The sequence below is a fragment of the Dermacentor albipictus genome, chromosome 2 (assembly GCF_038994185.2).
Source record: "Dermacentor albipictus isolate Rhodes 1998 colony chromosome 2, USDA_Dalb.pri_finalv2, whole genome shotgun sequence".
Lineage (NCBI taxonomy): Eukaryota > Metazoa > Arthropoda > Arachnida > Ixodida > Ixodidae > Dermacentor > Dermacentor albipictus.
In genome coordinates, this window is record NC_091822.1 from 63,634,286 (window position 1) to 63,657,375 (window position 23,090).

At 47.1% G+C, this 23,090-nt stretch overlaps 1 protein-coding gene across 1 annotated transcript in view; it reads right to left on the minus strand.

Annotated features, from left to right (window-relative positions):
- The window catches only part of LOC135909020 (monocarboxylate transporter 13-like), a 58,485-nt gene that overhangs the window by 24,505 nt on the left and 10,890 nt on the right, over positions 1 to 23,090 (minus strand). Inside the window, exons 2-3 of the mRNA XM_065440880.1 lie at positions 6,151 to 6,221; positions 5,165 to 5,359 (exon numbers count right to left, since the gene is read on the minus strand). Of these exons, the coding sequence (XP_065296952.1) occupies positions 5,165 to 5,359; positions 6,151 to 6,175 (220 nt within the window). The 5' untranslated portion in view covers positions 6,176 to 6,221. The remainder of the gene's footprint in view (positions 1 to 5,164; positions 5,360 to 6,150; positions 6,222 to 23,090) is intronic.

A 23,090-nucleotide genomic window follows, 5' to 3' on the forward strand; every position in this document is an offset into this window, starting at 1 on the left:
GCTCAATGTGTCCTCGGCGAATAAAAGTCAAAGTAGAAAAAATAAATAAGAACGTAGTTACTATGGCTGGCTTTAGTGTCTTGACATGGATGTTCTGGCGTAGGTTAAAGAGAAATGTTGATATTTTTTTTATGTGACATGACGGCACAAATGAACCACTCCAACGCATCGTCTCATTGGACCTCGCTGCCTGCTTTGTCAACACGTCTGCTAGTGTGTTGATTTGGCTTGTCTCGTTGTATGTTCCGATGTGAGACTTTAGAAAAGTCAATGGACCTTTGGCGTCAAATGTTTATAACAACATTAAACCCACAAAGTTCCGCAATTGAAAATTTAAAGCACAACTTTGGAAATGTCAATGCACGTTTCACATCAAGAGCTTATGAGATTTATACCCATAAAGTTTCGCAATTGATATCCATGCGCTCCATAGATTCCGTGGCCTCAGTGAGATGCCGCGGCGAGCCCGCTAACCATGAAAGCGCCCTTGAAACTTTGTGCTCGGATGGCCCTGCTTGGCGTTATGTGACTGCCGGTGTATGGGCGTTGCCACGAAATCCAGCCCGAGTTCGCAATCTTCGCGGTTAAATGTCTTTCCGAGCGTCAAAAAGACATTCTAGACAAAATCCAGGGTGATTTCCGGCGCCGGAGGTCGCTTTGGTCGGCGGTGCATGGACAGCACGAAAACATGTCGGGGGGGGGGGGGCTCAAGCCGCATAAGCCCCCCCCCCCTGGCTACGCCCCTGGTATGTATGTATGTATGTATGTATGTATGTACAGTCAACAGCAAAAGTTTGCGGGATGCAGTTTCCCCTTCAAATGTGAATTCCTGCACTGTTAAGGCATGGCACGTCGTATTTGATGAATCACTGTGTAGGTGGCGAAGGCTACTACACGCTGGAACATTTAATTCGAGGCTGTGTGACCACGCTTCACGAGAATTCAGCTTCTTGGCAGATCCTGCGTCCCGTAAATTTTTGCGGTTGACAGTATGTATGTATGTATGTATGTATGTATGTATGTATGTATGTATGTATGTATGTATGTATGTATGTATGTATGTATGTATGTATGTATGTATGTATGTATGTATGTATGTATGTATGTATGTATGTATCGAACCGTTTTCCCGCCTACTTGGGTCACTGTATTGCGCTTGGTCGAATGGGTAGCGAATCAGCCTTCTGTGCTGAGGGAACAGGGTTAGCAATCAACCAGCCACTGAGTATGTGGAACCCTCCATTTGTGTACTGCTCTTCAAAAGAACCTGCGGGACTGGTTATGTACCGCTCTTCAATGAAACTCCTTGGCACCGACTTGGAGCACGGGGTATGTGACACACTCGGTCTGTGCTGCTCTTGAAAGAAAGTCTTTTATGCCAACTTGGCTAGCTAAGTATAGGACACGGAATGTGCCGCTCAAAAAATGCTTTTTTCTTATCAATGAGGGAAACAATTCTGCGGAACCCATCTTACGATGACGGTCGGTAGACGGTAATGCGTCATCATTGAATGCGTTAGCGACACAACGTATTGCCACCGTCGAAACGAGTGATGTATGAGCCATGTGCCGCAGCTGGACTCCTCCTGCGCAATTCCGTAAGAACACTCGGTGCGATTGAGCTCCGCCGCCGCGAAGGCTTCGCTTGCCCTTCGAAATGAGGCTCGCACCGGTGCGTGCGAACACTTGGAAACGCTTCACGCGGCACCCGGGCTCCTCCCTAGCGCTTCTTATCGGCCACGCTGCACCATCTAGGGGCGCCGCCGAGAAGTCCGCGCGGGGCTTCCGATACGAAAAGCGTGGCGCACCGGTGCCTGCGAACGCCGAAAATGGTTCCATCGATGGCAACGCGCTCAGAGACCTAAAATTGCCAGTGGTTCATTGCAGTGCGGCCCATACTCATTGCATTCGTGGCGCAGCTCGCTTACGCGTTGGCGTCGGATCACGCAGTATGTGCCACAGGGTGCTCGCAAAGCGAGGGAACAATTCTCAGCGTAGGCACTTCTGGTCGGACTTGGTGCGGACTTCTCGGCAGCTTAATCATATGGCGCTGCGTGTCCAGAGAGAAGCGCGACAGAGGAGCTTGGCTACCTATTGACGTGTTTATCGGCGCTCGCACGCGTGCACGCGCCATCGGAGGGTACAAGCGGAGGGCACATCGGAGGGCATCGAAGGGCAAAAGCGGGCTTTCAGGCAAAGCGCCTAGACGGCAGCGAGTGTTCAGCAGGGAAGTGCCATAGAGGGGTCCCGTTGATGTACACCCCTCAAACAGCTCGTTTCGACGGTAGCAATACGTCGTGTCACTACATCGATTCAATGCTGAACGCATCACCGCCTTCAGCCATGATGATGTGGGCTCTGCGAAATTTTCTTTCTTTATTTTCATCTTCGGCATGCCCGCCTTCTTCATCCTTTCCGGATTCCTGCAGTGAAACACACATCACTAGGCCACGCACGTACCAGAGACTTAACGGCCGGACACCGGTCGACACTTTCACGGATGGGAGCCGCTGTTAGGTGTCACAAGTAACATCAGGCAAGCATTGTCCACATCCAACGCAAATTCTACAATCTATATGAATAGTTGCTGTCGTGAAGCGGTGTCTAACTCTCCCAGGGATATATCTAGTACACATAAATACCCGAGATATTGTACGAGTTGATTGGTAGTGCTGCGCACACGTAATCCGGAGATGGTTTATTCGTCTTTCATTGGCAACAAGTTATGTTTTCGTCCACTTTCATTTTCTTGGCTTTATTTGCTGATGACTTTATACTTTCGTGATTAAAAAACATAGATGCACCCTGTTTTCCTTGTCATTCATTCATAGCGATGGTACCGAATCTGGGAGCCTTGATGGCTTAGGTAGCAATCAGGCTTAATAATCCACGTGCTTCCCATCTAACTTCGCGTGCAAGCTGACGCCACTTGCCAACAAAATTGATGTTCCACACCCACCCGCTGTGGCCCTGAGTGGCGCTGGCTAACACCTCCCAGGGTCCCATCTAGTACACATAAACACCTAAGGTAGTGGACGGATTCACAGCCGTCATCGCAGCGCAAATGGTTGTACAGCACACGTTTGTCCCACACCGGCGGCAAATTATTTTTTCATCGATTTTGGTTTTCCCTTTTACTCAGTATTTCTACATTACATTTTCCACCACACCGAAATACCCCCATGCCTTCCTTGGCTTTACACTAGTTGGCTTTATATGGCCGTGAATAACAAAAACATCCATCAGCCCTTCCACTCTGTGAAGGAGGACGAGCAGCGAAGCTGTGGTGTGTCTTCAAATTCATGTTTATTTACCAGACAATATACTGGAACGTCTGCCGGGCTAAAAGCCGTGATCACGGCTTGACGGGGCCCAGGTTACTGTTACGATGCAGCAGCTATACAAGGTGCACAGGTAGAGACTAAGGTATGCCGTGACAAAGGCAAAAATGAAATTGTGCAGAATACTATGCATAATGCAACTTGTTCATAAATCACATGAATACACTTGAAATACGATGCTCATGGAAATGCATATGCAAATTACAACACAAGCAACACACAACGAATTTATCACTGACACAAATACACTGTAAATGCTTTAAAAAGTTTCCAGATATTAATGACTGATTTGCAAGCAGTATAGTAGATATAATTTATAGATATTGAATCTTTTGCTAGAAAACAATAGAACAAAAGAAAGAACGTACTGTTTTTTACTCCAACTGGTTGTGTTTTCATATGTGCTTTGTGTTGTTGGGACGTTGTATGCCTACGTTTGATGCTTATGAGTTGTACGAAATCGGAGGTACAGACAATATATGGTTGTTTCTTGTAGGTACTGTAATAACACGACGCTCTAGATATGATAAGGCTGTAGTGAAGTTCAAGAGTTCTCCGTTTGAAAAGTAGAGCATGTTCAAGAAACGATGGGAGTAAATGTTGTCAACCCGTACTATAGTGAACCCTTCTAATGCTTTGCAAGTGGTTGCCAGGCGTTTAATGTTTCCAATGTAGCGAATTATCCTTTTTCGTAGAACAAGAATTTTATTTATGTTTGCTTTCTATTATTGCGCCCCGTATCAACGTACAATTATTCAAATACGAATTAAACAACCAGTAATATATTTGAAATGTGGCCTAAGTGGCAGCAGAATACGGCAGTGAGAGGCGACTCCCGTTACAGGCGAGATTTTCCCACAGAGGTATTTAACCTGACCATCCAAACCTAATAAGTTCGATGAAAAGTAAACCCCAAGTATATCATGCGTATTAACAATATCTATTCGCCTTGAATCAGGAATTACCGGCTGGTGAGTAGTCACTATATTATTTTAGCACGAAATATACCAGCTTTAGTTTTGTTTGGATCTAGCTTAGGCCGGTTCATTTTTCGCCACGAGGAAACCTCTGAAAGCACGTCGTTAACTTTGGACATTAAATAATGCAGGTTAATGTTAGAGATAAGTATTGTTGAGTGTTCTGCGTATATTATGTACTTAACTGCTGCGCCCAAGTTCACGATATCGCTGATATAAACACTCAGCATTAGGGGCCCGAGAATACTCCCTTGCAGTACACCGCAAGCCATAGGCAAAAACTACGAGTTAGATTTATTGATGTGTACACTCTGGAATCTGTTTTGAAGATACGACTTAGGTAGTGATGTGCAATTGCCATGAATACTATTTGATTTTAGTTTGTGCAAAACAATACTAAAAACCACTCAAAACCACTAACCCCGATCACTATCCCAACTGGAACCCGAGTGAGTGTGCGTACATGAGACCTTTAGTCTTCGGTACATGAGTATATCAGATCTTGAGAGCTTCACATTTCAGTGAGGTCTGCTTTTGGTGAGTCTAAGTGATTCAGGCTTCGTCTCATGTTGGTTAGTCTGAGAGAGATTTAGCCGACACAGTATTGTTATGGTGAGTCAGTGAGACCAATGAGCCCGACGCTGCAGATTCGCTTGCTTTAGAGATTGGAAGTTCGGCCAACCTGAGTGTGTCAATTTTGTTACTGAGGTATATCCTCTAGTGCGTGTGTTGCTGGCGGGAACAGAGAACGTGGGCAGTGCAAAAGAACACCTCATGAAGTAGTGTAGCAAGGCGAGAAGAATACCGTAAGAGATTGCCTCAACTAGCACGCAGCTGCATAAATACCTGAAACATTGCTCAGCGTCACGGCGACGCTTTTTGGCCAGGAAGCTGTCCCCCTTGTTATATGGAACTTTTCCACAAAGTACACGAGGAGGAGACCAAACCATGACCAGGGCATCAAAACCAGAAATGCAGCTGCAGCCATGGCAACAGGCACCGTCCAGCAGCGATCCATGGCGGTTGTTCTGCACCCTTGGCCTGACGACGTCGTAGAAAAGGACACGGGTGCAAATTCTCACATCCGTTTTTTCCCGTGAATGGCAGATCATGTGGCCGCAAAAATATAATTTCTATGGTGCTAGTGTCTAGAATATCTCTTTAAAAATGAAACAAGCTAGAATTTCAGAACAGACGTTTAGCCTATACGGAACGCTTTTTTTTCTGCTGAAAGAGTTTAGTGTGTTGCTTTATTCTCGGCGGCGCGCTCAAACTGGTACGTGCAGAATGTGCTAGATGCAGTCGCGTGGCGCGTAGTTGGTATGTTAACTTAATACGGGAATCAGAATCAGAATCAAAAATTTATTATTAGAAGTTGGGTCACAATTACAAGTACTTAGTATGCAGAAGGAGGTCCCATAGTAAAAGACCAACAGCTATTACCTATTACGAATGGTCGAGAAGCAATATATTACTATATCTGAACATAAATATTTATGTAGTATTAGTTCAGTTCCCCCCACCATTTTTCTTCCTTTGTGATGAGTCACATGGCGTATTTTAGCGGTAATAAAGAGATTCCCTCACCCTCATTATCCAAGAAAGCTTTAACAAAATGTCAAGGCATCTGTATCAAAAGAAGTAAAAGTTTCGTAGTCTTCTATATTGTTTTAAGGTTTGATATTTTCGCCATTATTTTACTTTAATTCGCACCACATAGCACTTCACAAAATGTGTGAGGTGAAACACTCATGTTTTGACCTTGACCAAAAATAAAGGGTAAATAATAGCGCATTTAGTTTGCGAAACTAGAAAAAAAATATTGAGCTTACGTTCTTGGCTTCCAGGCATTACCATGGGACGCAAATTGGAAGGACCTACGATTTCCGAGTGTTTGTTGTTCCTGCAATACACACATTTCATGCAAATGTAGTCGTGGTAATCATTCGAGTGACAAACTGTGGCAGCAAGCGTGTGCAGATGGCTCTTAACGCTTATTGCCGAGCTTGACGCATGTAAAGCGAGAAGATAAAAATGAGAAGAAGGCGTTTTCTAAGAAAGGCTTTTTGTAACTGCACACGTGAACTTACACAAGGTAAGGACGTCAACGTAGTAAACGACCGCGTTATATTATTTTGCAATAGCCGTTAAGAGATTACAACTGAGTTATTTGGAATCGTTAATCTATCTGTCATTTCCTTGAGACCGTCACCGACGGCAGGCGTCGTCGCTATTGTGACGTCAGGCTATTTACTGACTTCACGTTTAAGCTGTGATAAAACGGAGGGGAAAACAAAAAGCTTTTCACTACGACGACCAAGCATTAAATTCGTAGCTTTAGAGATAATCCAAGAGTCAAGAAAGCGGTTGATATAGCGGACAAATTGTACAGGCGAAGCGGCACGAGTGAGCGCACCTCTGTATGCACTGAGACAGTAAATCTCGACATCATACGTGTGTACACATATGTCAAGTCGGTAACGGGCATCTCTAAAGCACACATACCTGCGAACAGAACACTGCATTACCGGTAACATACAAACGACGGCAAAGTGCGAGGAGGATTGGAAAATAAGTTCTCGTGTGCGTAAATTGTTGTCATTATCGCCACTAGGATAAACAACTCACAGGATTCAGCACCCAAAGTTGCACAGTAGGCTGTGAGATTACCCCTAGTGCCGGGCTTCGCAATATTTCATAGCGATAGTTGGTTTGGGTTATCCCATTGGTTTCGATGTAAACCAGGGTCTGCCGGATGAATACCAAAGTTTTTTTTTGGCGAGGTTATAAAGAAATGAAGAAAAATATGGGCAGTGTATCGGTGGAATTAGAGCTCCGGCTTGATGGAGTAGCATACGTAAATTTTACTTCCGAGCTACTGCATCATTTTCTTGTATATATTGCATGGAAGAACAGAGAGTAGCTTTCTACAAGCGCTGAGTTTCAAGTGCGCACATGGGAATTACTCAGCAATGCATCCAACACATCTATGCAACAAAGCTATTCATTCAGGAAGCGGCTTCTGAACCATTTATACAATATGAACCAAGTGATTTCTTTGATCACGCAATTTCTGCATGCCTATCACAGATCTTGCTCTTCCATGGAAAATGAGACCAATTACTGCAACCATACCGTAAGGAATCTTCGGGGCTGATGAAAGACAGAAAGCAAATTCAGAATTCCGTATTAATGTTGTTTTTGAGGTTTCACTGAAGGCCAGTCCAGAAAAAAAATTGAGTCTTTCGAGTCTATGAAGCAGTGTCTTATGAACTCTTCCTGTGAACGTAGGTGGCAGGGTATTGACCTTCGGACATAAGGTTCCGCCTCCAGCCATGTCCTAGCAGGGAGGTTTCCTTTGAGCAGTTTTCGAAAAAATTATTTAACGCTTGATGGCAGGTACATTCGGCAGACGCATTTGAACACATCTCGGTATCCATATCTTGAATTAAGCATATTTTGAATAAGCATTAACAAAGCTCTCGTTGAACTTTTTAAGAAAGGAATGGCTCAGCTACCACTTTAAGAAAACACCAGGATATATCTGGTACGCGCATACATGTTGGCATCGCAACAAGGCTGGGAATATTCTAGACAAAGCGAAGTTGCAACATTTCATTCATGACTGCATGTTCAGGATTGAGTAAGAAAGATAAGTGGGAGACCAGATGGATGAATTAAATTGGGGCTATAGGAAGGGATGGCAATTGCTCCGGGGACCCTGTTGTCGAGGTGGGCGTTTTCCTGTGCTCGTCCCTTGTCCATGATTTATTTTGGGGGGGGGGGAGGGGGGGGCTGTTTTTCGCTGATGGATTTGTACCAACTATCTCGCATTCATACCCCCTTTTCAGTCGATAATACTGTGGCTGCCCAGCATATGAAACACTTGGAATGGATGGCCCACACAATCGTGTTTGAATTCTGGGGTATTTCGCGACAAATTACGATTTGATTATGAGGCATGCAGTAGTGGGGGACTCCGAATTAATTTTGACCACCAGGGGATCTATAACGCTCCCCGAATGCACGGGACATGGGACTGAGACTAGAAAACGTATGTGCAAGAACATACTCTAAAATGTTTAATCAAAATGCTGGCATACGAATAACTTTTCCGGTTTCAAATGTTTTTCCTACACTAAAAGAAGAAGTGTTAGATTTTTTTCTATTTCACAATTTATTAGTTCTTTCTCGGCGACTCCTACCAACCAGTGATTCCGGCGCAAGACTTGGCAAAGCTGTGCAAGCCAGCTATTACGTCGTGATGAATGGGGTTGCTCACATGAACGGTTTCGTCCGTGTTCTTTTTTTTCTTGCGTGTTTCTTCATGTGGCGTGCGCTTCACTTCAAACGTTGCGTGACCTAGCGCACTGCATTCGTTCGCGAAAGGTGGAGTGCAGGTGTTTTGTTATCGTGCAAGTTCACGCTGTGGCATGCGACGCGCTTGTCTCGTCGTGACGATAAAAGCGGAACGCCCTGCGTAGAATCGCCCGCTATGTTTGTTTACGCTCCATAACACAGGCTCTTGAGTGTCAGACAAGCAGCAAAATTAGTAAGTAGAATGTTTCCTAAATGGCGGTGTGGGGCAATGTTGTCTGATAATTGTTGGATATGAATACATGGTTTCGCAAGGAATTACGAATGGTTCTGCGAAAAGGATATGCATAGGTTGCTATGCGTTATGACTGTGTGCTGGTCATAGTGCTTTTCATCACTGAAACATTTTCTTGCCAGTTGTATTGGTTGCCTTGTTCAAGCCGAATAAAGTTGAAGTTGATTTTGAAAGTTCTTTGGCACTCTCATTTATTACCCGCCGTGGTTGCTCAGTGGCTATGGTGTTGGGCTGCTGAGCACGAGGTCGCGGGATCGAATCCCGGCCACGGCGGCCGCATTTCGATGGGGGCGAAATGCGAAAACACCCGTGTGCTTAGATTTAGGTGCACGTTAAAGAACCCCAGGTGGTCAAAATTTCCGGAGTCCTCCACTACGGCGTGCCTCATAATCAGAAAATGGTTTTGGCACGTGAAACCCCAAATATTATTATTACTCTCATTTATTTCTATCCTATTCGCTTACCTTCCTAAGGAAGCTACTGGAGCAGTTGCCGTCAAAAAAAACCTAATTATGTTCACATTAAGACATATGTCACTCCTTGTAATTAAAGGACACGCTGGCGTTTCAGCTGACGTGAGCCGCAAGCTAGCCTCAGCCACAAAAGAAAAATAATTGCTGTAGTAGAGGCCGTAGTGCCCGACGCTAAATGAATTCAAACATTCGCGTCAAGCAGCGTAAGATCTGGACATCACTGCCATTTCCGGTTGGGACGTCACTTCTTTCTTTTTTTTTATTCTTTGCTTACTGTTAGTTGTTCCCGCGATACGTAGATGGCGACGGTTACAATGAGCCCCATTTTCTTGACATGTGGGCTTCTATGGAAGCTTCGCTACTCGTGAGCGCGTTAGCGATAGCGCTCTGTGACCAAATAGCTTATTCTGGCACCATCTAGCAGCCATCGTCGCCGCAAAACCCGTCTTGCGCGACAGTATGATTTTCTTATCACGGTTTCTGTATACCCTCCTCCTCCACCTTACTCCTCGCGCTCTCTTTGCCATCACCATCTTTCATCTCCCGCTGCGCTCCCCGTTTGCTTTCAACCTTCACCGCGCTCGTTCGCCCGGTTACGAGGGACAACGCCGACGCTCGCCGCCTGAACGGGCGAGCGTCTTAATCATTTCGGGTAATCGGGTAACCATTTCCAATGGTTCTTACCTTCTTTCTATAATCTCAGCTTCCCTATATGTCAAATTGTTTTACTTTTCGCCAACTTGGGGGAGTACAGATATTTTGTGGCGCCTTATGTTCTAGCGTGGATTACAATTAAAGTAATTACCATAATAGTCATTGGGCGCACTGACAATGACCATCAGCTCCATAAAATACTTCCTTTATATCATGCACGGAGCGTTTGTTTAAACGAGCGTGCTTGTGCTCATTGCTTAACGATTAAGCCTTTGTCGTGCTGTCGACTGTCCAGTAGCATGCACACACGAATAAAGGCACCCAAAACAACCAAATTGCGTTCATTACTCAAATTATATGCAGACAATAGGAAAGCTTTCTTCTCCTGCACTGTACTTAGGACATGCACACGCGTTCCCGACCACGGCCACATGTACTCATGTCGTTCCATATTAGGCGCGCTACGAAATCGATAAACACTTGCATCAGGTCGCACCACAGTTGCTTCTTCTCAAGCTGCAAGCACCTGGCAGAAACGGCAAAAGGATGGCTTCAACGTACCTGGCGATTGGTCAGGATAGGTTCTAACGCGGCTACTGTGTCGTCATCACAGTCAGTCGCTCTCTCTTTAAGTACAATGGCTATTAAATCGTGAATGCGCAAGGAATGATCAAGCTGCCGCTACCTTATTTGGCGGCACAAGCCAAGCCGCTCCGACAATATTACAGATGAGAATAATACTGTACTGCCCCTGAAAAGGACAGCGTCACGTCTGTATAAACCAGAACCGAGAGGAAGTACCTAAATAGAGCCAGCTTTAAGATGCATACAGAAAGTATAGAAAATGGGAGCAAGCAGTACACTGTACGGGTCGTCCTAATCTACCACATGGTATCGCTACTTCTACTATAAATGAAGCTTCTTTCTCCTTTCGACGGTAGTTCCGCGCGCATGTGGTGTTGTTCACTCCAAACGATACGCATGAGACTGTGGAAGACTTACTGAGACTAATTTCCTGCTTCTGCCAGTGCTACAAAAAAAAACACAGAATGATGAATCTGAGAAAAAGACAATTGGTAAGCGCCATTTTCTGAATGCTATTCACCATTTGGCTTTAATTTTGTCTGTAAGACGCACAACTATAGAAATGCCAAGCACAGATGTTATCTACATGTGCATTTCTTTGAGGTATATGGCTTGTTATTGCCACTAAGTACTTGACAAACGTTTTTCCAATCGCGGGTGCTCGAATGGTATATTTGTGCTTATGGGCTCTTTTCATTGAACCGGAATTTAGGGGTTGCGGGCCTTTGACCTGGGTATGGAGGGTGAGCGTGACGGTGGACGGCAGCCACAAAGCTCATCTCTTTCAGCTGAGGCTGCGGCGGTCGTGTCGGCCGGTTGGGGCCGCAGTTCAACCTGCCATTCTGAAACCCCTAGAGACTGCTTGATCTCTCCACAGATGCTGTCAGAAATCAACACAGCGTGGAGCTTCAAGGCTGGGAACATCTTTCGTAGTTCTTCACAGACAATGGCCCTGATGGTGTTACGAAGCTCGTTGGAGCCTAGTCCTTCAAATTGATACGGCGGGATAAGTATCTGACGGCCATTTTGCCTGCTGCGCATTTGTAGCGTCTTAGCGATGGCCGTGGTTAGCGATAAAAATTCTGATATGGTCTTAGGTGTGTTGCGAAATCATCCGGCCGAATGGTCTTTCTTCCCGTCCTTCATCAAAAAAGAACTATTCGTTTGTTTGACATGCCGGGTTTGGCATGAGGAAACAGTGGGATCATCTCCTCAGTAAAGAGAGGGACTGTTTCATTCGGAAGATGCATTAGAAGTCCTGGCAAGATTTCAGCACTTTCCATGCGATGCTCGTATGGGCTGTAGATAAAGGCAGCGAAAGTTACCCTATGTCGCTAGGCTTACGTTCTAGCAGCGTCATCCAAACAGAAATAGACGTGGCAAGAGTTGTCGTCACAGTTCCAGTTGTTAAACGTCGCCACCGTTTGCTGTGTCTACAGCCTGCCTTCTATATCTTCAATGAATGATCCGTGGAAAGCCGGTGGCTCCCTGGACTTTGGCCGCACGACAACTGATACAGTGGCTGTCACTGTGCCCCTTCAGTCCAGATTGATTTTTTGGCCTTCTCCGCAAGTCACGAATGCTACTGCAGCATTCATGAGTTGCGGTCATGAAATACATGAGCAGCGCTTTGGAAGCGAAGGTCACTAATTTTTTAGACAGTACTTCTAGCAGGTTTGTAACATATAATTTCTGTGCGTGATTTCTAAACATTGCTAATAATTCTTTGCTTTAACGCGCGGCAACACCTGTATTTCAAAGAGCTAGCTAGCTTTTGGCAAAGGACGCAGCTATTCGAGTGTCAAAATGGGCTGTAGAACCAATGACAGCGATTTTCTACCTTTGAGTGCCATAAAGAAGCAACCCAGTTAATTTGGATTTAATAAAATTTGACGGTGCTTGAAGGCATACATTTAGAGCCGGCAGCCGGCACCAGTGGTGGGTCCAGGGAGAGGAGGGGTGCAGTTGGACGATTGCGCTCCGCCCCCCAATGCCGCCAACTAATACACTCCCACCCCCTTCCACCTCCCTCAACAGCGATTTTTTTTTTATTTTTGACACGTGCAATTTTTTAAGCCCCTGCGGCGACCATCGCTGTCCACGGCGAGCAAAGCACCCCTCACTTTTACCGTTCTGTTGGGCTCGAAACTGGGTAATGGTACGTCCACACTAGCGACAAAAACGCGCGCGACACACCGCGCGCGGAGAGCGGTGCTGTCGCGCGCGGCAAGATTCACGAAATGCGGCAGCAACGCGCGGCAAACGCGCGAATGGGTGCGAGACCCATTTTTCGCGGCAGACGCAAAACGACCACCAATCAGAAGCGAGCCGCTTTACGAGCCGCGCTGTTGTGGCGCCACCTGTCGCATAAGCAAATAATCATAATCTATGGGCTCTGAGACTGAACAGTGACACGCGCGTCGTAAAATCTCAGAGGCCATTTCCAGTGAAGGGGGCTGTTTTTGTTAAGCCTTAACACACCGCTATTGAGGCGTCGACGAAGAATTCGCCTCGCAATGGAGGCGTTTTTGGAAACCGTTCGCGTATATGCGTGCCTCTATGCTAAATCGAGCGTCGGACAAGGAGCTGCGGGCCAACCGCTGGCACTTTATGGACAGCAGTTTGGCATGACAGGTGAGTAATTGGTGAAGGCGGGGAAGCAGAGTGTGCGCCTGGCCCTCAGCGTCCCTGTACCACACCCAAAACTTTCTCGTCCGCTTTCTGGCACGTCGGCGTCGCACAAGTAAAGAACAAATAAGTATTATAGTGTTCACAGTCACCAGTAGCTCCTCGTCCGTATCCGACATGCCTGAGCGTGGCCGGCAGTGGCGCAAAAAACACAGACACTTCCGGTGGAAGACGAAACGGGCAGAACTGAGAGCGCATTGTCACGAGAAGTATCGAATGGAACGAGACAGCGCGGGACTCCACGGGCCGCTGCCGCGTGCCGCAAAACGCGACTGTGGACTTGCCCGCACGCGTCTGCCGCGCGGGCGCTTGCCGCGTGCGGCGTGTCGCGCGCGTTTTTGTCGCTAGTGTGGGCGTACCATAACGCAACCACCGCCTTTGTGGAAGCGAGCTGTGCACATCTTCTCCACCTCCAATTCAGCTCATTCAGAGAGTAGAAGGTCCTTTACACAAGCGGGCCTATCATTGCGGCAGCAAACAGGGAGTCTTCCCTCCTCGCCTCCCTTGCTCAGATGCACGTGCTCCCTTATTCCGCACTGCTGTATCAATAGATCTGAAAACCGTTCGACGTCACTCAAACTCGCGCCTATCGTCGCACAGATTATGCTTTGCTCATGCTCGAAAAGGCGACAGCACAAGTCACCTACAGTGGCCAATATAAAACAATGAAATTGGCGGCGATCAACTCGCGCGGTGATTAAGGCGTGAGTTCTTCTTTTTTTTTTCAAATTGTCGCAGGTAATGTTTCTCGTATACTGAATATAGCGGGTAAAATTTATGGCACTGCCCTTTGTGAATCACTTAACAAAGTTCCAGTGCACTGAAAGCCAAAATTCGCATTTATCAGGCCTGTTGAACGGGCGTCCACGTTTGTGGACAGAAGTTGTGAACGGAGAGCACTCGGTGTCCCGTTTGCGGACACTGGGTCTGTATATTTGGAGTGTTTTTGAGTGTTTCGCAACACGTTATAGCGCGTATTTCGTTTCAACCTCCCCAGATGGGTTAGTGCTTGATCTTTTTTATATGCACTGGTAAAGCTACAGTACACGCTGATGGCATAAAACCCAGTGGCCTAGGCGGAACAGTCTCAATAGAAATCGTGCAGATAACCGCGCAGCAGTGACATATTTTCACGAATCGATACTTTACCACATTGAAGATTTTTGACTGCTTACTTCAAGAGAAAACGTTCCTGCCCGGAAGAGTAAAGCCAAACCGCACTGAGGGCGCTGCTGTACACATTCCTAATGAACAGCAAAGTAATCCGTGGAGAATTGACCACTCGTGTTTGAGAAGAGAAATGTGTGTCTTGTCGAATGGAAAGATAACAAAGACATAATTTCCTTTTCCAGTGCTCTCAGAAGAGATTCTATGTCTCCATGCATGCACGTCGGAGTATGAAACCAAACAAAAATGGTAGGCAACCCTAACCCTTCACACATGTGCCTCTTAGTGGCATTCCCACCATGGAGTTGGTGTTGTTTAGGTTAACTTTAGGCGAACGCATCACATGAACCCGTAATTACCCGGTTAAATATCCCTCCACCTTCTTGTCTGTCACATCATTAGTGGCGCCAGTACTTCCGCTTTCCACTTTAGGGTTTCCAAAATTTCGCCAAAGTCGTGCTCCCGTGGTGGGTCTCGTGGAGTCTACAATTCTGCGCTTTGTCGTGCGGTGTGAAGAAGTACTCACAAAGTACGGAACGCTTGAGCAGACGACAGTGCGGCTGTTCTCAACAAGAGAAAAAGAAAAACAAGGGAGGTTCGTGGAGCGAGAATACAAAAAAAGGGGCTCGTGCAGGGGTGACCGTTGGAACGCCGGCATGACTAGGGCCGCAGGGCCTACGGAACCCATATCTACGAGTCAGTTTCACTTGACTGGCTATCTGTCTTCGGGACAGCGAACGCCTCGGGTCGTTGCACGACACGAGACCTCGGAGCTGCCTGCTGCAGCCTTGAACCCGTATGTACTCGCGAGGTTCGGGAGAGCCGGCGTCCGTTATCGAGATGAAGAGCCCCTCGGGTCGTCGCCTTGCGCGATGCCTGAGTTCGGCCTGCTGACATCTCGGAACCCACTTCTGCGCGCGTGCTTCGGGTGACCTGGCGTCCGTCATCGAAGCGAGCGCCTTGGGCCGTCTTCTTGCACGAGACTTCGGAGTGGCCTGTTCAAGCCTACAGAGCTGTGGGCCGTCCACCTTTCCCTGCCCCGTACTGCTGCGTCTACTTTTCCACGCCGGTCATCACTCTACCAGTGACTGTTCCACCTCAAAGACTCTACGAGTCTCACCACGCTCCGGACTTCAACCGCAACCTCGTGAGTCTACTGTTTCTGTTTGCGAACAAACTTCTATGCGTGGTTCTAGTTGAAGATATTCTTCGTGTTTACGTGCCGTCCTATATAATTGTCGTGTGTTTGCTAATCATGCACCGCCTCCTCCGACTTCCTCGCTTCACATGCCTTGCAACATGATGATCCTAACCATCACATATTTGGCTTCCGTGACAGGACTGCTCTTGCGCTATCGAGAAGAGCATCACATTACATATGCGTGTCTGACAGATGAGGAAGGAGACAGACAAGCTTACAGCAATTGCAAAAGAACTGGGGTTGACTAGCTCTGGACTGAAACAATCGGTAGAGGAAGAACGCGCACACGAAAGAGAAGCGCGTGAAGCACGTCTGGCTGAACGCAATGAAGCAAAAGAAGCTGATGCCGAAGCGCTAGCTAGATTAAAGGTAGAAAGGGAAGTGCTCGAGCTCACGTTAAAGTTGAGGAAGTTAGATGCGACAGCGGGTAGCGTGACTACTGGGCAGATAACAGAGAGTGTGCAGGCAGGTGCTACCGAGAGTTACCAAAGTCCGCACAATATAATCCCAGCATTTAACGAAGGACGCGATGCGCTAGATGCATACATTAAAAGATTTAGCATGTCGCAACGAGCCAGTGCTGGCCATAAGACAAATGGGCCCTATGGCTAAGCCTCCGTTTGACAGGCGTAGCTCTAAATGTTGCCGGTAGAATGGCACTGGATCATGCCATGGACTATGCCAAACTAAAAAGACGCTTTTGCAACGCTTCCGGTTTGCGGAGGAAGGCTACCGAAACAAGTTTCGGTCGGCGAAACCCGATAATTCCAAAACTGGTAGACAGTTAGCCGGTCGTTCTTTGGGCTAATTCGATCACTGGCAAAAAATGGCCAATACGGACAAGACATATGATGCCCTGCGGAACAAGATTGTCTCAGAACAATTCCTGATGACTTGCCATGAGAAACTGGCAGTCTTTTTGAGAGAGAGGAATTGTCAGGCACTTGACAAGCTAGCGTAAGCTACTGATCATTACCTGGAAGCGTAGGGGTTAGGCAACCTTGGCAAAGGTAAAAACAAGAGAGAACCTTGTAAGCCACCAGGTCAAGCTCGAACGCCTGAGCCACACGAAGAGAAGAAAACACCACGATGCTTTCTTTGTGGCAAACGCGGTCACAGAGCTCCTGATTGCTGGACAAATACGAAGTGTCCAAATACAAATACATCTTTCTGCGGAATGTGCCGCAGCACTGGGCATAACACAGGTGACTGTCCCAAAGAAGCCAACAGTATCGAGAAGGCTTCATGCTCGATGCAGCAAGTAGATCTGTCCAAGGCAGTTAACGAAGAAACGCAGACCTTGCGTCGAGTTCCCGGAAGTTCGGGATGCGAGAGAACACAAATGCATAAATGAGACGAAAACTCTATGCCTACTGCTGAAGGTGTGCTTGAAGGATATCCCGCTACTGTCTTGCGAGATACGGGATGCGACTCTATTATTGTCAAAAGGCCCTTCTTACCAGGCAGTAAGCTGGCAGGAATAATTTTCTCGGTCTGTCTTCTGGACAGAAGATTGTTGAAGCTACCTGAAGCAAACGTGGAGATCGCGTCACCGTTCTTCAGAGGAAAGACTCTGGTCTCATGCATGGACAATCCTTTATATGATATTGCCCTGGGAAATGTGAAAAGTGCGCGGAATGTCTCAAATCCTCACAATGAATGGAACAAACATCTTTATACATTGAATGCTGCGGATAAATCATTTAGAGCAGAAGGTGGAAACTGTTCTACCAATGAATCCATCTCTGCTGACACTTTATCATCGCCTGTTTGAGAAACCAGGGACAGGTCGGAAGTGGCAGCGACAACCAGACGGAGAAGATCAGGTTTGCATTTGTTTCCAGTACCAGCTGTAAATCCGCTGGACATTAACCCAATCGACTTGAGAACCAGGCAAAGAGAGGACAGCAGTCTACGTAAATGCTTTGAAGCAGTGGACAAAGAGATGAAAACTAGTTTCGCCGACGTCCTATTGTTTATAAAGAAGGGAATTCTTTACCGAAAATACACACAGCGGTCAAAGAAGGAAATGGAACAACTTGTCGTGCCCAGAAGCCTTCGTCATTTTGTGATGAAAATGGCTCACGAAGGGATCCTTGCAGAACATCAAGGAATAAAGGGAACCACAGACCGTGTGCGCGAAGAGGTCTACTGGCATGGAGTCCAATCAAACATCACGTGGTTTGTTAAATCCTGCGCTACGTGCCAGAAGATTTTTCCCAAACATTTAATAGGTCGCGTACCATTGGGAAAAACTCCCATCATTGATACTCCGTTTCAGAGAGTTGCCATTGACATCGAGAGACCATTGTCTCATATGTCAGAGATAGGGAATAAGTACGTTCTGACAATGGTCGATATGGCTATGCGGTATCCTGATGCTGTGGCACTGCGAAGCATTCAAACGGAAAAAATAGCTCAGGCACTCCTGGAGATGTTCTCTCGTGTAGGAGTCCCATAGGAGATAATCAGTGATAGAGGCACATCATTCTCGTCACGCCTAATGAAGAAGCTGAGCCGGCTTCTCTCTTCTACGCAATTGCCAACAACTCGATATCATCCGATGGCAAATGGCCTTGTGGAGAGGTTCAACGGCACCCTTAAACAAATAAGAAGAATGTATCAAGAGAGCCCGAAAAATGGAACCGGTGCTTGGCACCATTGCCTTTTGCTTATCGCGAAGTTCCTCTGTCACGCCTGGTTTTGCACCCTTTGACTTGTTGTATGGCCATTTATGTTAGAGGGCCCCTGGCGATATTGAAAGAATTATGGGCAGGTCACCATGTTGATGATGACGCAAAAACCTCATCCGGATGTGTAGCTGAGCTGTGGAAGCGCTTTCAAGACACTTTTCGTTTAGCCAATGAGGAGCTTCAGACAGCAAAACTTGTACAGAAGAAGCGCTACGACCGGAAGACCAGACCACGTCATTTAGGTTGTTGGAGACAAGCTTCTGCTACTACTCCCTTCGGACAACAAAAAATTGTTTCTTACGTGGAAAGGGTCATTCATTGTACTTGAGAGGAGAAATGACGTTGATTACGTTATTGACCTCGAGACAAGGACAACGCTGTTCCATATAAATCTACGCAAGAAGTATGAGGAACGGTCACCTATATCACCGCCATTACCGACAGCGTAACCTGCTTGTCAGACTGATGACATCGAAAATGACGATCTACCATAGGTACTGTTTCCAGGAAAAGAATCGGCGGCCGACGTGAGTCTATCGGAACCGCTCTCTCCTGACCACCGCGCTCAAGTCACGGGTCTACTGAGCATATACGAGAATGTATTCACCGACGTTCCTGGCAAGACACACCTCGTCCAGTGTAAGCTGAAACTAACCACGAATACACCCCTAAACATGTGGCCGTATCCACCGCCATTTGCTACCAAAGAAGCGGTACGAAAAGAAATAGGAGAAATGGTACGACAAGGCATCACAGAACTATCTGGGTCCGCCTACCAATCACCAATAGTTGTGAAGCAATAAGACGGGACAATGCGTCTGTGCATTGATTTCAGGCAACTCAACAAGATACTGGTCAATGACAACGAGCCTATACCTCAGGTGAATATTATTTTTGGACGACTGGGCAACGCACAGTATTTCTCAAAGTTCCATTTTGCTAAGGGTTACTGGCCGGTGCCCATGCATGAAGAGTCGAAACCAATTACAGCTTTTGCTATGGCATAAGACCTGTATCAGTTCCGCTTCATGCCGTTTGGCATTAAAACCGCACCAGCTGTTTCCTACCGCCTCATGACAGAAGTGGCAGCAGACATATCACATATTTACTACTACTTTGATGACGTGCTCATTGCCACTGAAACGTGGGACGAACACGTGGGTACACTTGGGTCATTTCTCCAACGAGTGAGAGAATCTGGGTTGACAATTCTGCCAACAAAAATTGAAATCGGTCAAAGATTAGTGAAATTCTTCGGCCACCTCGTTGTAAATGGTATCATCCAACCGCAGGTCGAAACTCTAGACAAAACACAGGCTGTGAAGCGTGCACAGACGAAAAAAGAAGTACGCTCGTTTCTCGGATTTACGGGTTATTATCGAGACTTCGTCCACAATTTTTCTGAGGTATCTTACCCGCTCACTGAACTGACCAAGAAAATAGGCCCTAATAAAGGAATTTGGGGGATAGCGTGAACAGAAAGCCTTTGATAGACTCAAGACCCTCCTGTCTACACAACCTATATTGAGAGCAGTGGAATTTTCCAAACCTTGCGTACTCCGCACCGACGCATCATCCACAAGTATAAGCGTCTTACTTATACAGCATCATGAAGGAATCCTGCATCCGGTGCCTTATGCAGGCCGCCGACTACAACCACGAGAAGTTGCATATTCAACAGTTGAGCGAGAAGCCCTAGCTCTTACGTGAGCCGTCCAAGAGCTCCACATCTTGTTTGGATGCACGTTCATAGCACAGAGCGACCATAAGCTCCCTGTTTACATCAAGTTGGCCAAGCACATCAACAGCGGTGTTTTACGTTGGAGCCCCATACTTATGGAGTATGACTTCGCGCTTGAGTACAATAAAGGCAGCGAGAACGTAGGCGCGCACTATATAAGCCGGTTGCCAAGCACATGAAGAGTGTGTCTGCGGAAACATGGTGTTTTAAAGCATACACTTCAAACCGGTGTAACTTTAGTGTCCGGCAACATTTGCTGGCAGGTTAGTTTTGCAGATTTTTTTTTCCACCCTACATCGTGGGGTAGTGACTTGTAAATGTTGTTATTAGGCCGAGTATGCGGTGCTCGGAACTGTAGCATTGTGGTAATATTTAGATGTACTCATACGTACCGAGTGTGCGGTTGTCGGAACTGTGGTGCAGTGTTAATGATTTTGTGGTGCGTGTGTGCTACGGTGGACCGACGGATATCAAGTACCCTCAAATTTTTTGAACGAAAGAACTTTCTTGAGTGGGAGGGTGCTTGTGAAGAAGTATTCAGAAAGTACGGAACGCAAGAGCAGACGACAGTGCGGCTGTCAACAAGAGGAAAAGAAAGACAAGGAAGGGTCGTGGAGCGAATAAAAATTGGAGGACGCTTAAGCTTCGCCTTCAAGAGTGAAACGCCATAGCGTTATCACACCCCGTTCGCACCGCCCACTCATTCGCTCGGCATGCTCTTGAGTCACACAAAGGCGAAGCGTGCGCCTGAGCAAGCGGAACGAACCAAAGAACTCGGTGTCTCGGAGGGATAAACGGTCTACGCGAGCCAAACGTCGTGATCGCCACGGACAGCCGGGCCGCGACGCGCCATGAAGGCGGACGCGATCATGGGGCTGGCGCCTCGATGGGATCGTCCTGTATCTCGCTTAGGAGCACCACGCAGGCGTATGACTCCTCGGCAGCAGCACGGCACACATTGCACGGGACGCTTTCCCACCAGACGCGATACGGCGCAGTGATCACGTCAGAGGCGTCCCGCATCGGACGCTGCACCTAGGGATCGCGCTGTGAACGGAAAGAGGAGCCGTGTTGATGGATGGATGGATGTTATGAGCGTCCCCTTCGGAACAGGGCGGTGGGTTGCGCCACCAAGCTCTTGCTACTATACTGCCTAATATTCTACCTAGGTTAAACAATGAAAAAAGAAAAAAACACTATGAACTACCACGCCCAAATTTTCTGATCCCCTATTGCTAACTGTGCTTTTGTACGTCTCCGTCTTTTGTCGTTTCCCTAGTTTGTCGTTTCCCTACGTTTCGCGCGCGCGAGTGGCGCGCCATCTGTCGTGGCAGCGCGTACATAGCGAGGAGGGGGTCTTCTGTGTGTGCCGCAAGAGGGCATTGCACGCCAAGCGCAAAAGAAATGCAGTGGAAACGTACTTCGCTACACGCTTAACTGTGACTTCTGTAATTTACATGCTCACGATTACCGATATACACCACAGTATAACTTTCTACGGCACGTTTCTAAGGCAACACCGTATTCACTAGAGTCGCTTTTGTCCCGCTTTGAACCATCGAACTCATGGCTGAGTGGTAGCGTATCCACTCACACTCCGGAGACCCTGCTTCAAAGCGAGACAAAAGTTTTGCCTTAGAAATGTGTCGTAGAAAGTTATACTGCGGTGTATATCGGTAATTATCAGTATGTATATTACAGAAGTCGCAGTTAAATGAGTAGTGAACGTTTCTTCTGCGCTTGGCGCACACGCAGAGCCATCTTGAGGCAAACACAGAAGACCCCCTCCTCGCAATGCACGGCGCGGCCTCGACAGGTGGCGCGCAACCGCCCGCTTCTCCCCTTCGTCTCGTTTGAGCGCATGCCCCGTACTCCTGCGTCTACTTTTCCACACCGTTCATCACTCTACCAGTGACTGTTCCACCTCAAAGACTCTACGCAACCTCGTGGGACTACATTTTCTTTTTTTTCTGTTTGCCAACAACCTTGTATGCGTGGTTCTAGTTGAAGATACTCTTCGTGTTTAGGTGCTGTCTAATATAATTGCCGGGTGTTTCCTAATCATCCACCATCTCTTCCATCTTCCTCGCGTCACACGCCTTGCAACGTGACGATCCTATCCCTCACTTGCGGTAATCAGTGATTTCCAGTTATTTCTTATTTTTCACTACACCTCAGTAACAGAACTTGTAATTGAACTTATGCTCTGATATCGTATCTACAATAAAACCCATGGATTTTGTACTGTAATATTTTTTATTATTTATTTATTCATCTTAAATTTCTTCTCCGGTCTTCTCAGTGAATTCTAATTATTTATAATTAGCATCACCATTCACAAACTGGCAAAGAAGACGGATAGCGTCATCGGTCTAATCAGGCGGGTAGCTAACAGAAGGAGAGGCCTGAGCGAAGAGAATCTCATAAGGCTAGTCCACACTTTCTTGTTATGCCATTTCACGTACGTAGCGGCCATGCACATCTGGAAGAGAGCCGAGCGAGACAAGCTAACTACCAAACTACACACACACCGACCGACTCCTGCAGTTGGGTATTCATGATACCCTGAAAGAAATTGCAGAAGCACAAGAAAGGGCACATATTCTCAGGCTCTCCCGCACCAGGGCAGGCAGACGACTCCTAACAGATATGCGCGTCCCCCCGGCCACTGTCGAAGACGCCCATCAGGGCCTTCCGAAAGAGCACAAAGATAGCATCATCATATCGCCCGCCCCGCGCAATATGCATCCCCAGCGCAACGTAGAAAGAAGGAAGGCCAGGGTGGTGACGCTCCTACGCCGCGCGACAGAACTCCCTGGCGGCAGTTGCTTCGTTTACGCGGCCCAGTATGGCAACAGCAACAATTTCACGGTAGTGTCGATCAACCACAGGGGTTCGACCGTTGACGCCGCTTTGGTACGAAGCACGTCGTCGCGTGCGGCCGAGCAAGTGGCCATT